The sequence below is a fragment of the Gloeophyllum trabeum genome, assembly GCF_000344685.1.
Source record: "Gloeophyllum trabeum ATCC 11539 unplaced genomic scaffold GLOTRscaffold_00014, whole genome shotgun sequence".
NCBI classification, from domain to species: domain Eukaryota; kingdom Fungi; phylum Basidiomycota; class Agaricomycetes; order Gloeophyllales; family Gloeophyllaceae; genus Gloeophyllum; species Gloeophyllum trabeum.
The window spans coordinates 142,505-158,358 of record NW_006920423.1 but is presented as its reverse complement, the minus strand read 5'-3'; the positions used below and the strand labels follow the sequence as shown (position 1 = coordinate 158,358).

At 54.6% G+C, this 15,854-nt stretch overlaps 4 protein-coding genes across 4 annotated transcripts; 2 read left to right on the top strand and 2 right to left on the bottom strand.

Annotated features, from left to right (window-relative positions):
* Nucleotides 1-522: 522 nt before the first annotated feature.
* Nucleotides 523-1,468, top strand: GLOTRDRAFT_112291 (alpha/beta-hydrolase). Its single transcript, XM_007871448.1, has one exon. The coding sequence runs from the start codon at nt 527-529 to the stop codon at nt 1,313-1,315; it is 789 nt and encodes a 262-aa protein (XP_007869639.1). The 5' UTR covers nt 523-526; the 3' UTR covers nt 1,316-1,468.
* A 3,245-nt stretch (nt 1,469-4,713) lies between these two features.
* GLOTRDRAFT_48068 (uncharacterized protein) lies at nt 4,714-5,476 on the bottom strand (the record flags this gene model as incomplete). Its single annotated transcript, XM_007871382.1, has 2 exons — nt 4,714-5,251; nt 5,379-5,476. 2 exons carry the CDS (start codon nt 5,474-5,476, stop codon nt 4,714-4,716), a joined length of 636 nt encoding a protein of 211 aa, XP_007869573.1.
* Nucleotides 5,395-5,806, bottom strand: GLOTRDRAFT_140742 (uncharacterized protein; the record flags this gene model as incomplete). The annotated part of the gene is made up of 3 exons (XM_007871447.1): nt 5,395-5,561; nt 5,635-5,665; nt 5,719-5,806. Coding segments are annotated over 3 exons (157 nt in total), but the record flags the coding sequence as incomplete, so codon positions are not given.
* Nucleotides 5,807-12,129: 6,323 nt separating this feature from the next.
* On the top strand, nt 12,130-12,895 carry GLOTRDRAFT_48219 (uncharacterized protein; the record flags this gene model as incomplete). Its single annotated transcript, XM_007871396.1, has 3 exons — nt 12,130-12,205; nt 12,263-12,307; nt 12,372-12,895. 3 exons carry the CDS (start codon nt 12,130-12,132, stop codon nt 12,893-12,895), a joined length of 645 nt encoding a protein of 214 aa, XP_007869587.1.
* Between the last annotated feature and the right edge of the window lie 2,959 nt (nt 12,896-15,854).

The following is a 15,854-nucleotide window of genomic DNA, read 5'->3' as shown; positions in this document are numbered from 1 at the left end:
TTCGGGTTCGCGTTTTCCACCGACTCGACGGCTGCAGGGTCAAGTCCCAGTCTCGTAACTCCTCACAAATGGAGATGGTACAATTTGTGGTATGTACGGTACTGTTGTACGGTGAATGTGAGTGATCTCAGATTTGCCGCATGAGCAATTCACAACTGAACTGAACCGCAGATCGCGAGCGGTAAATACACGCTGGCTGATGATCAAATGCGCGATTGAATGTGGTTTTATATATAGCGTCGCGGACATATGCACGTCCCGATGGGGATCTGCGAAATAACTCAGCGAGCTGCGTCCGCGCCGTGTCCTCCCGATGCAAGCTCACTGCTCTCGAGACTAGCTCAAAGCATCCGATCACGCTGCGCTGACCAGGAGGGAGCACTCGCTGATGGACGTACGAAATGACTCACACCGACTCACGCCCGCCGTGTCCTCCGCACTTGAGGAGACCGTCGGGCCCGAAGTCGGAAGTCGTACGTCGATATATGCGCCCCCAAGTATTGCCTTCACCAGCCCCGTCTACACGATGCCGATGCTCCGCCTCCCCTCGGGCGCGGACGTCTACGCCGAAGTCCACGAAGCGACCGCACCCCCGTCCGGCCCGCCGGTGCTCCTCATCCACGGCCTCTTCTCCTCCACTAAGCTCTGGACGCCCATCACCGCCGCCCTCCCTGCGCGCACGCGCATCGCGTACGACTACTATGGGCACGGCCGGACGCCCGTCTCGCGCGACGCGCCCACCACCGCCTTCCTCGCGTCGCAGATTCCCCAAATCCTCGCGCAGCTGGGTTTGGACGAGACGCAGCAGGTCGACGTCGTCGCGCACTCGGGCGGGTGCTTGATAGCGATGCACTTCGCGGCAGAATATCCTGCCGCCGTGCGCCGGCTCGTGCTCCTCGGCCACGCGCCCGTCCCGCCGCGGCGCGAGCGCGAGAACGCGGCGCTCATCCGCGAGAAGGGGCTCGGCGCGCTCGTGGACGTGTCGAAGGACTGGCTCGGGCAGCGAGCCCGGGACGACCCGGCGGTGCTCGCAAGAATCGACGAGGAGAAGACGGCGCATGACGCGGAGGGCGTCGCGAGGGTGTGCGAGGAGCGCGTGAGCTTTGAGTGGCGGGTGTGGCCTGCGGACACGGTGGTTGTGTTTGGGAGGGAGGACCCGCTGCGGAGGTTTAGCCAGAATGTGTACGATGCGCTGAAGGCGCGGGAGGGCAGGAAGGTGAAGTGGGTGGATGTGGATACGGGGCATCATTACATGTTTGAGGATCCTGAGGGGATAGGGCGGGTGGTTAGGGATGCGCTGGAGGATGAGTTATGAGGTCGAGGCAAGTGTCAAGAATGCCTGCGGTTGTATGATACGGTAGACGATCGATAACACCCCACTCATGTGTATCATACAATCATCAATTAGCATCCCTACTCGTATATACCATACTATGTTAGTCGTAATATATCAAAGCTGGGATTCGGGAATTATCGCTGGGGAAGGTACGGAACCAGCCGCGGACGGTGACTACGCGCTGCGGAAAAGGCGAGACGCGTAGCACGTGACCAATGAGATGTCACTCCGTCACAGCCTTAGTCTACTCCTCGCCCTCTCGCTTTCTCTTTAGTCTCCGTTTCTGATGCAACAGCCTGGTGTTTTATTGACTGTGTATGCTCTATGACTTTCCGCCTGCTTTGTAGCACTGCTTCAAGGCATCAGCAACAAGACCTTGGGTTCCGTTACTCTAATCAAATGAGAGGCAGGTTTTCTCATTGCTGCCTACCAGACGGCGGGAAATTAGGCGGGGGATTTAGCCAGCTGCAGACATGCGATCTCTGTGCGCATATATGCTAAAAAACCCGTAACGGCGAGCACAACGCCCCGCAAGCCGCGTTCTTAAAATACATGTACCTGATGGAGTCCCAAGGGGACCGCGGAACAGATGGTAGGTACGACCGTCACATTTCAAGTGTGATTGATGTATCTTAGGATGTAGTGTCACCATATCTCACGATGTCAGCTCCGTGATCCAGTTAGCAATGGAGGTTCTTCGCTCCGGGGGACATGCTTCTCATGAAGTGGGTGTATGCGCCGGTTTGACCAGATTCGGTGAGTACATGCGCCCGTCGAGACGAGTTGGTGGGATAGGCGCTCGACTTGCATCATTGCCGTGCACGGCGACCCGACTGTGACGCGGTTCGATCCCTGAAGGAGCCCTGCTTGACACACGGGAGACTCTCCCCATCGACGTCGGTGGATAGGGGTGTGACGCCTTACTTGCGGTAGTCGTCCTCTCATCTGGCGAAAGCCAGGGACTACTAGGCGGTTTTTGCGGTCGCCTAGACGGACGAGTGCTGCTCGTCGCCTCGAGCACTGCTACGGCGCCGGCGGTACGCTGTGAGGCTTTCGTACGAGAAAAAGAATATGTAACCCGGGGCAACCTGCTGGGTGCCAGTCGTCTTAGCAGACAAAGGTCGAGTCCCTTGTAGACGCAAGCATCGTACGTTGTGAGTCCCGTGTCTTCCATGTGTTATCCATCCTTGTTTGAGGAGCGTGCTAGATGATCTGTCTTGTAGCATGGATAGCGTGATGCGCCAGCTCATTCACCGGTGGCAGTCCGCGTGACTCGTTTGTGCACAGGACACCGTGCTCTTTGGATGCTTTTCTCGTTTGATACACTGCTTCTCATCTTATTATCTCGAATATTCCCGACAGTCTTGAGCGGCGTTGGTGTGAGGCTCCTGTGAGTCAGCATCTCTGTTCCCGGTTTATATGGGATGTGACCTATTGCGGTGGGTACTGAAGGCACTCGTCTTTCGCTGAATAGTGCGTTGTCCACTTCTCTATGGTGGCAAGTATTAGTGCACAAGACATTCAATGACAGGGGTCAAAGCACTTGTGACGAGTGCCTCCGTACTAGGTGAAGTGCTTGCAGGCTTTGTGCTTTAGGCACTTACGACGAGTACATTTGGCACTAGGTTGAAGTGTCACTAAGAATGGGCGCGTCTGGCACTACGTTTTGGACACTCACCGGTAGTGCGTCTAGCACTATGTGGGTACTTACAAGGAGAAGATTTGGCGTTGGGTTGAAGTGTGTTAGACACACAAAACGAGCACGTCTGGCACTACATTGCGGTGCTTTGGGCGCTCGCCAGGAGGGGGTTTAGCATTACTTTGAAGTGCTCTGGGCACTCATCAGGAGCGCGTTTGGCGTTACTTCGAGGTGCTTCGCGAAGAGTGCGTTTAGCATGACGTTGCAATACTTTGGGCACTTACGAGGAGCGTCTTTGGCCATGCAATGCAGTGTTTTAGACACTTCCGACGAGTGCACTCGGCAATATATACGTTTGGGTGGTTTCGGCATACACGAGGTGTGTCCTTCAGCGTTGATTGAAGGGCCTCGGGCGGCACTGGGAAGGGCCTTACACGTCCGGTACGACGATATGTGTACGAAGTGCCCAATACACTCATTTGCGCACCCTAAGTCAGAGCGAGGAGTTATCCAATACCGCTAATCGAAGGGAGTGAACTAGGACATGCTATACTCGACATACCATAGCATTCGTATATGATACCGAGCCACGCATGCGACATCGCACCGCAAGAGATGATCGATGATGCCATGAAATAATAATACCTAGAGTAAACCAGAGCCTCTCCAACATAAATACTTTTCTGGGCCTCGCACATTCAACACAATCCAGCCCCGGCCCGTTTTCGCCCACCACACATATCACCGCCCATGCACCGTCGAGTACCCATCCTCGTCCCCCGAACTCGGGCTGCTCTCAAATGTCTCGCTCGACCCGGGCGACGTCGACCCGCTCACCTCGGGGGTGGTGTCGACGGGCTCGGGCGGGAGCGTCATCGAGAGCCAGGCGGACAGCGTCGCGAGGTTGAGCGCCTCGTTCGACGAGTCGAGGGCAGGCATCTCGAACTGCTGCTGCTGCTGGAGTTGCTGCTGCGGTGGGTAATTTGCGTGCGGCTGCCAGGATGGCTGCGGCATTTGGCTTTGGCCTTGACTTGGAGGCTGATAGCGGTGCGGGTCGAACTGCGGTTGGCCATGCGGCACGGAGGAGGAAGAGGGATATTGCTGAGGCATCTGGCTGGTCCCCATCGGGAAGAAGTCCGGCACGGGCATCCCACCCATCTCCGCGCTCTCGAGCTGGTACCCCGCCATGTACCCCCGCCCCGCGTCGTATCCCCGGTTGCTCGGGTTCGGCACGTAGCTCGAGGGCATATTCACGTTCATGCTTTGCTGGGCGTGAGTGTGGGTGGGATGCGCGGGCGCGAGGCCCCCGCGCTGGATGTTCCGCATAAACTCCTCCTCCTCGGTCGTGCTGAAGAGGAACACCTCGTCGCCCGGCTGCGCGGGGTACCACCGGCCCTCGCGGTTGCGGTTCGCGGGGTCGTTGAAGAACGCCTCGAGAAGGCGGTGGGAGAGCTCCGGGTGGTTGTTCACCGGCTGGGGCTGCTGTGGATGGGGTTGGTGCGGATGGGAATGTGGATGCCGAGGAGGTTGGTGCGGGGAGGTCGGCGTCGTCGGGGAGAGGGAGAGGGAGGATCGGGGGTCGTACATTGATGAAGGCGATAGCGGGGACATAGCGCTTCCACCACGGCGTTCCGCAGACGAGCTCGCCATCGGACCTTGAGCGGCGCTGCGCGACGTCGAAGCGCCGGCAGTGTCGACGCTCAGACGCAACAACTCGTCGGGCAGGTGCCTGTTTCTGTTATCGGGCTACGAATGTGGAAACGACAACGTTAATCCAAACTCTATCAACCGAATACCGAAGCCAACGCACCGGAGTGGGGTAAGAAGACGAAGACGCCTGCTCGACATCACCCTCGCCAGGCGACGACGTCCTCGACTCCCCCGGTGCTTGCGTATCCCTCGCCCTCCTCAGTCGACTATACCGATTCCGACAGTGCACCGACGCACGCCCCGGCAGCAACGTGCTGATAGTGTTCCACTTTTGTCCGTGCACCCGCAGCGCTTCCAGGAGTATCTTATCCTCCTCCTGCGTCCACGGCTCACGCGAGATGGCCGGGTCGAGGTTCTCGCGCCAGCGCTTGGCGCACTGGTCGTCCGTACGGCCCTCGACGTGCCGCGCAACCTTTGACCAGTTCTGGCCGTGCTGCGAGACAGCGTCGAGGAGGACCGCGTCTTCGTTGGACGTCCAGCGGCCCTTGCGCAAGGATGGGTCGAGCGAGTGGATCCAGCGCTTGCGGCAGCTCTTATTTGAGCGACCTGGGGCGATTGAGTGAGCACTCAAGTGCAAAAGGAGCAGACGGGCTGCGTACCAGGGAGGCAGTCCGATATCTTCTGCCAGTTGATCTTGGCCCCTTCTGCGCAACGGAGCAAACGGACTGGTGAGCAGCGGGGTCCGGGTGATACCAAGTGTAAAGCTTACTACCGTACTCTGCTACGGCAGCTCTGAGGATGTCGTCTTCCTCCTCCGTCCATTTCTTCTCTGACTTCTGCGCAAATGACATGGGGAATATGGCTTCGTGCGTCAAGAGGATATATAATATCGAATTCCTCACCCCGGTGCTGGCGTCGTGGAGGGTCTTCGCGGTCCTGGATGTAGCAGAATCAGGGCTGGTCAGGAGATATAAGGCAACGCCACAACCATCGGCCGTTCCGCCCATACCTTTCCAAAAATTTAGCAAGCGTGAATTGCTCTGCGCAGGAAATATTCAGGTGATATTCTGCAATAAAATAATTAAAGACATACTCTAAGTCCGTGTCCCCCAGGTCGTATTAGAAGTGCATGCTCGCGCAGACGCGGTCTTTGAGCGGTCAAATATAGAGGTGAAGGTGGTTTGTGTGTTCAGTGAGAAGCTCGAATCAGATGGTCAGACTCAGCAGCTGAATTATCTGATTAGATTAATAAGAGGACCATGGCCCAGATGCGATCGGCCAGAAAGGCACACGATATCCCTCGGCACCCATCGGCCGAGCTGATCCCGAAATAGTTCCGGGCCGCGACGTCACGAAATGTATCTAATCTGATAGCGAGGGAAAATAGCGCGACAGCCACCGCGACGTGGGCGTCCTCCAAGGGCCATCTGTCATCAGCGCCAGCCGTCGTCAGCAATGCCTTGCTCACCATGACAAACGATGGCGAACGTCCTTTCAGCGCCGCAGACAGCCCGCCCGACGCCGTGGTGTCGGCGACTGCGCTCGGGTAACGACGGACTCCCCACGCATCCCAAGCCCCATCCGCGACGAGGAAGCGGAAGCGTCGGCTCACTGACGCCTACAGTTACCGTTCAGTTTAGGCAGTACAGCAGCCAAGCGTCCGGCCATCATCCCACCTGGAAGTCTCGAAATAATATCTGTCCAATTATACACGCAACAACGTTTGATCACGGAAAACACAATTGCGGCCGCCGACCGGCATGGTTTCATCGAGTTATTTACGTGCACCAGCAGTCTATCAGCCAGTCGCAGTCAGGTTGACTAGGTGATGAGCTCATCCTCTTCCAGGCCAGGTCGGCGCTCACTTCTCCCCCCGCGCGTTTCCCCTCCTCGAGGAGGACCTCTCCATGGAGAACATATTCGACGAAAGAACCTCTTCGACGTGTAGAGCCAACATATTACATATAGATAAGCATCCATCTGAGTTTCCGGCCATCAGCGCGCAAGCAAGAGCCCAGGTGCAAGGCAATGTGGTGTGCCCGGCGAACTAACCAAATGGCAACATGCTCACGGTCGGAGCCGAGCTATCCCATTCTGCCTCTCACAATTGCAAAGTCGATTCCACGCGTCGGTGCACACCCGCGTCATGCCAAGCAGCACCCAACCCAGAATTCATCTCCGCGACCTCAACAAGCTGCTCGCATGATACGCCCGTGACCTCGAGGGAAGCGTCGAAGGGCATGTCGTCCTCTGATCACTCGTGCACATACCCACTTCGTAGACGGACTTCGCACCCCTCTCTCCCTGACGTCGTCTAGATCCCAGGCGAGACAAAAATGAAGCTTCGGACAGGGAAGTGCAGGGAAGTAGCAGGTCGGTCTGGATAATGGTCTGCGTAGCGTAGAAGCCCGTGGGACGAGAACAGAAGAGCGAAGATCACCTCGTTATGCTCGCGAGAGACCCTTCGGAATGACAGCACGGCTTGCCAATGACGGGAATTCTTGAAATCGCGAGAGCCTGGACAATGCGGGAAGGATGCACACGCCGCCCTAATGGGGCGAAACCCGACGTTTGGCGCGGACGGTAACGCCCGCTGTTGCACGCACCCTGTAATAGGGTCGACACTGCATATGGAGATCGTCGTATGCCCGAGGTGAGTCACCCGTCAAGAATCAAGTATGCAAGTCAAGAACATGGGCGGCCGTCCACATGTCGGCGTCGGGCTTGCCAGTTGTCCCTGTGGCCGTGCCTCGTTCCAGGACGGTCAGCGCTCGCCGCGAAGTCTCGCGTTCTTCGAATTCCAAGAGTTAGGAGTATACAGAATAGAATGGGGATGGCGGTGAGCTATTGTATAGCATCACTGTCTGTAATCTGAAGCGTAGTCCGCAGGACAACGCCCATGGATACAAATACGGGCACTGCGCGCAGTTCGGCCTGCGTGCTGTGCCTTTGCGCTACAGGATCTGCACCGGTAGAATTCAACCTCTTCCATTGGTCTCCGTCGTCCGGGGTAATAACAATGTCGTCAGCACCCGTCTACCGACCTTCGCTGTGCCGGTACTGGAACGAACCTGGTAAAGTCGAATCCAGTGGCCGCGATCAAACGAGCAGGTATGCAGAGAAGTCGTTGCGTCACTGGCAAGTAGATCTGCACCGTTTAGCAGGAGGCCATGGAAGACGCAAACAGGAGAAGGGATAGCTTGCCGTTGCGTCACTGGATGGATAGATCTAGGGGGGGGGATAATGAACTTCTAGACACATGGACAATGTGATATAGTATAGTATGAGCAGCGCGTCTAGAGCAGACGGGAGCCAATCAGTCAAACGCTATTGTTCGGCCACGGATAGACCCCGATAGCGAGCCAAACAGCCGGCCTGGGGAGACAAATGGAGTGCGCTTGTACGGACGTCATACAGGTCAGAGTGGGCAAGTGGATGCCAGAGTTCCGCGGGTGTGCCTAACCGACAGGGTCGGGATTGTGGGCTCGAGTGTGGGATAGACGGCCTTGGTAAGAGCGCTCCTGTGCTGATTCCTAGCGTTCTAGTCGAAATCTCGAGCGCTTGCAAGTGTCCGGTCCTGGCTCCAGAACGTTCGGGAGGGTAACATGACACAGACACGACGGATTGCATGACAAGACCTAGGCTCGACGGGCGATTCGACTGGCAAGCCGGTCACATAAATGGGATAGCGGAGCCATGCATCGAAGTTGAGCAAGCCGCGGCCCATAATCATGATCCATGTACGCGCATGAGCCCCCATCTCGTACGCTCGCCCAAGATTTACTTCATAGATGACGGCGTGGCTACCGGGGTCCCGAAAAGACTTACCGGGAGAGCTGTCGCTATAGCAATAGCGTGGGTGGCCGACGAGAAGAAAATAGAGCAAGGAAGCGGAGTGGCAGGATAGACTGCCCGCAGGTAAGATGGGAAGCGGTAACTCGACCGAGGAGGATTCTTCGTGATGTCGTGATAGCGAGACTATGCACGACACACGAGTCGCCCAATGGAACAAAGGAGCAGAGTCAGAGCATGAACCGGGCGTTTGCATCGGCAGGCAAGATCGAAAAAGATGAACCTAACGGCGGAAGATGGCGCCAGAAAATTAAGACCGACATGTCTTTGCAGACCCAAAGTACCCAGTATGAAGCATGTCCAGAGGTCCAAAGCGAGTCCTAATCCTCATCTATTAGACGCTGACTAAGCGGTCGAAGCCATTGCTTTCCCCGGCGATATTATTGTGCGCAGCCGGGAATAGGCGGCATGGGGATGACTGAGTGGAGGAGTTTGTCCGCACGCCCGTGAGTAATCTTGCTGATCGCGGCGTTGCCTCTGGAGCCTTGTATATTGCGGCGTAGTCCTCCACTTAGTAGTAAGATCATGACAAGGTGGAGAGGGTTAGCAAGCAAAATGATTTCGGGGAGACGTACGCCCTTGCATTTGCATCCTTCGGAGCGACTGCTGAATTTTCGGAGAGCGCTGATGGTGTTCGGGCACACCACCGAAGAGATGGCGGTCGCCAACGCACTAGCAATGCATTCGGAACACTTTGATTTTATATCTAGTCTCGGTCGTGAATCAACGCTGCCGGAATACTGGAGATGAAGATATAACTCAGTCCAGACTCATATCGGCCGACCGAATATGATAACCGGTTCGAAGGAGGACAAATGATATCTTCACAGCTCGACCACGCATTTTACTCACCTTCATCGACGGTTGGGAAACGGATTACGCGTCTGGGAACGGAGGTGGTGGACTCTTGATGCGACACGTACTAATCGCTCAAATAAAAGAGCGTACTGACGAACAATGATCACGATCGCTACGAGTCCGGAGGCCATGTCGAAAATCTAGGCAGGTGGGTCCTTGGTACCATCAAACGGCCCGTCAAGAATACAATTCCTCGAATGAGGCCACCAAAGAAATGATGCGTCCAAAAATAAATCGGTGATTGAGGTGGGCCGGGAGCACTACATTGTGCGGTCCGCGGTGCGGCCTCCCCCGCAAAGACTCTTTCGGCAGCAGACTGATACCATCGCTGAAGCAAAGTGAACAGTGTCAGGATTACTATCATTGGACCAGTAGTGAATAATTATTCACTTCCCGTCCCTTTTGTGCACTGGGGACTTCGTGGCTACCCTATACCTTCGGCAATTTTTTCCTGTAATGATGGATATCTGCATATGCCATGTCCAAGTTTGTATATGGAACGGAGGAGTGGTCATCGCTCAGGATTTAAAACTGTCTTGCATGTCCGAGGTCTAAACGTGACAGAGCGTGACTGCTGCCCCGCCACAGCTCTATTGTGACACATGTGACATCTTATTCACTTCCCGTCCCCTTACGCCGTACAGCCTCCACACCCACTGGAAAAATCTGAGAAATTTACAGAGGGTGTAGAATGGTATCTGAACCATCCACACCAATTTTGGGGTACAAACAATCAGAGGAAGATGACTTAACCAGTGAGCAGTTCAAATTATTCACTACTGGTCCAATGATAGTACATGTATAGAAAGTACCTCTCTATTACTCAAGACGATCGACACTCCCACACGTGTAAACAATGTCTTGTGGCCTAGAAAGCACCTGAAGGGCAACAATTATCTCCGAAGGTTCTGGAGAATACTCAACTTTAAGACGAGTGCATGCATCGGGAAAGGTAGCTGGTTAACCACGATCACCCGTCGGCTAGTGGGCGCGCCCCTAGATGAACTATGCCTTTTGCACGACTGCATTGTGCTAGATAGCGCTCGTGTTAGTAACGATGTGGTCACGTGGGTAACCCTTCGCTTATGAAGCCTGATCCTTAGCATAAGACCCAATAACATGCTGGGGGAGACTGAACGTATAGGACGTGTATATCTCTACGAGGAAGTATTCCAAGCTTGCTTGGGACTCGTAATGGTCGCCCGCTTGAATTGCTAACTGCGGTACGCCAGCGGCCTCCGGGGGTGGGGGAACTGGCGTCCTCTGAAATGAAGTGCTTGCGTGTGGATAGGCTTGTAGTCCCACCTCAGAGATATGTATGTCAGCGGAGTAATGCTCGTAAGTCGGAAGGAGGCAGCTAACAACGCACCGCGATGACATATCACATTGTCTGATACTAGAGCCCATACCTACGAACGATGGGACTGCTTGACAGGAAGACCACAATTCTCATGGCGTCGTATTCGTGTGCCTATACATAACAGTAGACGTCATGGTGCACCGTGGTCGTGTACCTGTCAAGCGGCACGAGCTGTCGGTGATGGCATCTCCAGAGTCGACAAGTCGACGATATTTGAGTCCTCGAGCTGCGCGAACAGCTGACTGGGAAGGCCGCAGGAGAGAGGCAATATCGGGCGTGTTTTGATGGTTTCGCACCCATCGCTATCATGAGGCGCAAGGCTGACACGGTGCCCAGAACATGCGAATAACGGCCGTGTCGGCAGCGACAATTGATAAACTAGATGATACGAGAGATATTTATGTGAATGTAGTCGTCATAACCGTAGTTGCCACCGCTGGACCTACTTACCTGGCATTCGTGAGCATGGATGCCAGACTGAACAGCAGAGAAAATTAGATATGTCAGTGGCGAGGGGACTCAAACAAGCTATACCTTACACATGGGCTCCATAGTCTGGCTCGGCTCAAACCCCGCGGCGGTCAGCCCGAACGAGGTGCCTGAAGATGAACATTGTTTCGCGGTCGGTCTTCTAAGAAGCCGATCCAGATCTTGCACTCATCCACATCACGTGGATCCATCAGGTTCTTTGCTGTTCTTGTCGAGCGTCGGGCTCAGCCAGGGCGCCCGCCGTTTGTCAATTCGGGTTACACTCCCGGAAGTCTGAACTACCAGCGTTCGGCATTCGAAACGTCTACAACTGATTACAGATGTTGTATACGTCTAGCCTCGGAACGTGAGTCAGGTATCTTTGCAGTAACGTCACGAACATACCTAGTCATATTACATACCTAGTCATATTCCCATGTCTACCGGTATATGGCTTGTAATGTATCTCTAGCGGTCGATGGTATGCAGCGCTTCTCGCGCTCACTCCGATAGAAGCGCAGATCATCAGGCGCGACGCGTATTCGGCGTCGGTGAGACCGACTGATTGATCACCTGTCGGGGTAGTGAAAGCCGCGCTTGTTGCTACTAACACAGCGCCATCGAGGTCGAGCAAGAGCGTTTCGATTCAAAATATACGAAAGCTGTGAACCGGTCGGCGACGGCGTGCACGAGTGGTGGACTTCAACGACAGAGATCTGGACAGTGAGAAAGGCCCTGCAGCCTGGTAACAGTTTGTCATAATGTTTGTCATGATCCGAAGCATGATCTCTCTGATGAGCCTGACCCCTCCATTTTAGGTGGGCGGCCAGGTGACAGTTACGGCAAACGGCGATTCAGCCACTGCCGGCGGACTGAGTGTCAAGAAGGCACGGCGCGTATGCCATAAAAACATGGCTGTTAGTGTAGTGAATCCACTAACCGCTCTCGAGCATGTCCTCCGCGAATATGCCCTCCACCTCGAAACCAGAAAAGAAATGGACTCCTCAAGAAGATGAGATCCTTAGAGCAGCTGTGGCTCAATGTAAGCTAATCCCCTTGGCCTGTCCTTAGTGGTGCTGACGGCATGGCACTCGGCCAGTCGGGACAAAGAATAGTTGGCAGAAGATATCAGAGCGCCTCCCCGGTGCGTAGTGTCCCCTCCATCGACTTCGCCGTCGTGACTCGTGTGTTAATCCCGCGCGTCGTAGGTCGCTCGAATAAGAGTTGCAGAAAACGATGGATTCACTCATTAGATCCGCAGCTGCGGAAAGGGCGATGGACGGCGGCCGAGGACGCGAAGCTCAAGGAGGCGATTAAGGAGCACGGCTTGCAGTGGTGGAAAGTGGCACGGCAAATTGAAGGTCGCACTGACGACCAATGTGCCAAGCGGTGGAGGGAAAAGCTCGATCCGTCCATTTCGAGACGACCGTGGTCTGCACTGGAAGACCAAACGCTGATGGACGCGTGGCGAATTCATGGCAAAAGGTGGAACGTAATCTCCACCATGCTGCCAGGGCGACCTGCGGTGCATTGTCGCAATCGGTACCAAAGCCTGACACGAGTCTCTCGACGCTCAACCAATTCCGCAGCGTCTGCAGACTCTTCGACACCTGTTCTGCTTGCGTCGTCCCACGGCCGGGATTCCGAAGAGGACGTTGACAGGAAACCGTCTAAGGTAAGTTCTCAATATCATAGCATGCCATTTGTATTAACTATTGGTAGTACGAGTTAGACTCCCTAGCATCCGGAACTCAGTTCATGTCAAATGGTAGTCCGCTACGGTCTCCCTTTGACTTTGGTACGAGCGGTCCGAACTAGTGTGCGTAACGTCTCTCACCATACCCTTTAGGTCGCCGTGCCTCTTGGCAAGGCAACGGGATGAGCACGGATCAATTTATTCCGATGCAAAGGTACCCCTCGGAGGCTTCGCCGTCGCTTTCGTTTGATTCCCCCCGGTCCAGCTCGGGGTTGACGATGTCACCCGCCTCACTTCCTACCGCTTCGCCTCCGTCCTCAGAAGAATTACAGTTGCCACCCACTTTAGCCATGGACTTCGACTCAAGAATAGCGATCTCTCCGTCCGGGTACGAGGATTCTCGATACAGAGATAGCACTATGGGCATGCCTACTCTCGGACGACAACACTACCCTCAAGCTATGTCCTCTTCCCCATCGTTACACCGTCATTCATTCGACGGGCGTTTACAAACAGTATCCAGCCATGGCCACGACTCATCACTCCCGAGCATGTCGTATTCGCCATCGTTACCTAGCATCAGTCAAAGCGCACACAGCAATCCCGATAATGTCGATCTACTTCTAGACGGCCTTGGGTCACGGTGGGGAACAAGGCCCACCGTAGTCCCCCAATCCAACCAGCGCCTGGCATCGTTCACCCATCTAGCCGCTTGTGCTAGTGCCGCCGGCGACCGTTGCAATTGCCATGGTCTCTCCGGCCAGCCATCGGATCTCCGGGCGTATATGGAACTAGCCGCGTCTAAAGGAACAGACCCGAATCCGGTGCGGGGTTTATGGCCGGGGCAGCCGTCTGCCGGTGGGGATCAGTCGAGTTTCTTCTCCCCGAGCCTGGGAGGTCTCCGTGATGTGTCTCTTCCTGGACAGCATCGATCCATTCCTCCCCTTGCGAATTCCGCCACCCCATCTAGTTGTGGCGCGCCCTTCTCGACCTTTCCACCTGGCTATGGTACACGCTCTGCCTCCTCGTCTCCGGCTTCAACTGCGGGAGGCGTTATCGACCCTGGAGGAACCTTCCCGCTCGGTCAGTTGACCTTGATGGCTCGGTCGAACTAGTTTCCTGTTATACCCGTCGTTACGTCTCATCTGTATGACGAGCCACGATTCTTAACGATAGCACCACAGCATTTCTCATAGAACAGCATCTTGTGTATCATCGCCGCCCGCTTTCGAGTCATTGCATTCAATACTAGCGTACAACCCTTCGGCCATAACACCCCTTGGCCTAGTGCCCGATTGTATATATCCATTTCCGGAGTCTTCAGCTATTCATGTTCTGTAGCCTATCACCGCATATTTATACACACATCTACTCCACCTCCAGCATTGATTCTTCTTTCACAAATTCTATACCTAGTTACGTGAATTGTATGTGCCGCCCAGGCTCTAGATCATTTAGATCGCGGCCTTCGTTGTGCGTCGTCCTTGGATTCCGGGTTCTAACATCAGGGGTACTCCATATTCCCCTGTTCGCACGTTGTCCTAATGTTAGCTTGGGTGACCACGAGATGACGGACTCCTATCGTGACTTGGCCCCGAGGCAGAGCGATAAAAGTCAAGGGACTACTGGGAAGACCCGACGACGTATTCTATTCATTATGACAATAGTACATCGCTGTGTTACACAGTACCTTCTTCTCGAGGTCGCAGGAGCCTGCTGCAAGCGATTATGCAGGATTATGCGGGGCAGCAGAAGGCGATGCTGTAACCTCGTGTTCCATGTGCGCCCAGCATCCGGAAGAAAATATCCATGAAACGGCCTACATGATGAAGTAGACACGCAGAAGCACATCAATCCTTGGTATCAAGATGCAATAAGCCACCGCTCGTGCCATTCCTGGAAGTTACTGTACGAAGGCATCCATGATCATACTTCGATGTCTAAAGCGAAACCTCGTGCTGCACGAAGAGTAAAGCTAGAAACCACAGGCTACAGACACGAATAACAACGTTATGTGTATATGTAGTACTTCCTAGCTTCTTTACCCATATAAGTATGATAGTACGGACCTAGAGCGACCAGGGCACCAGTCGGAGGGGCCGAGCGAGGTTGCCATATTTCGGACTGCATCGGAGCAAGCGCACGACTCCGGTGCCGGGAGATCGAGCCAATCGGGATTGGAGAAGTACGCTGATCAATGTGGCAGAATTCAGTTATCTGTCATTGTCTCAGAAGCGCAAAAGAGGACAGACCGGCGTAAGCTGGAGAGGAAACGACTACGTGAAATGGCGATGGCAAAGTGTAAAGGCTTACAGGAGAAAACAAAATGTGTATAAACAGGCCTGCTCACCAGCAGATCGCGGAGGGAAAATCCTACAGGCATGAGACCTGGAAATAGTGACGCGCAGTAGGTCTGCAGTGAACTGAAGAAACAACGTTGATGTCAGGTCAGTCAATAATTTGATTCAAACTCCACCGCTTGTCTTCACGATGCCGGATGCTGCCTCGATATTTTAAGGTCAGAACATAAATCATATAAGGGTCAGAACATGGAACAGCTAGGGGTTGCATCTGTGGAAGCGACCCCATAGGATGAGAGAACCTGGCAGTGACGGCAGAGTTGCATCCTGACGTCCGAGTAAGTGGACATGAGGTTGAACGGATAACTGAACAGGATGGGATTAGGAGAGCTATCCACCGTCGGTAAGCTTGGGATTCGAGTTCCATCCGGTTGTTCACTCCGATTCGGCGTCCGTCGCCACAGGCGGGAAGGTCCGGACCCGTGGTATTATGCTTGGGGTTTAAGTATGTCTAACTCCATTTGAATCTTTTCCGCATAATTGGAGTTGAAATCACGAACTGGAAGTCTTCTCATTGTCGAATGTCGTGCAGAAAAGTCGATGCCAGGCCATGGCTTGGCTAAGCGCCGAGGAACACCAATAGGAAAGGCATTCTGAGTATTTTCTTGAACATCTGGAAGTGGTGAAGCGCTATG

Coding starts and splice junctions, on each gene's coding strand:
- GLOTRDRAFT_112291 (XM_007871448.1), top strand. CDS start 527: ATGCCGATGCTCCGCCTCCCCTCGGGCGCGGACGTCTACGCCGAAGTC.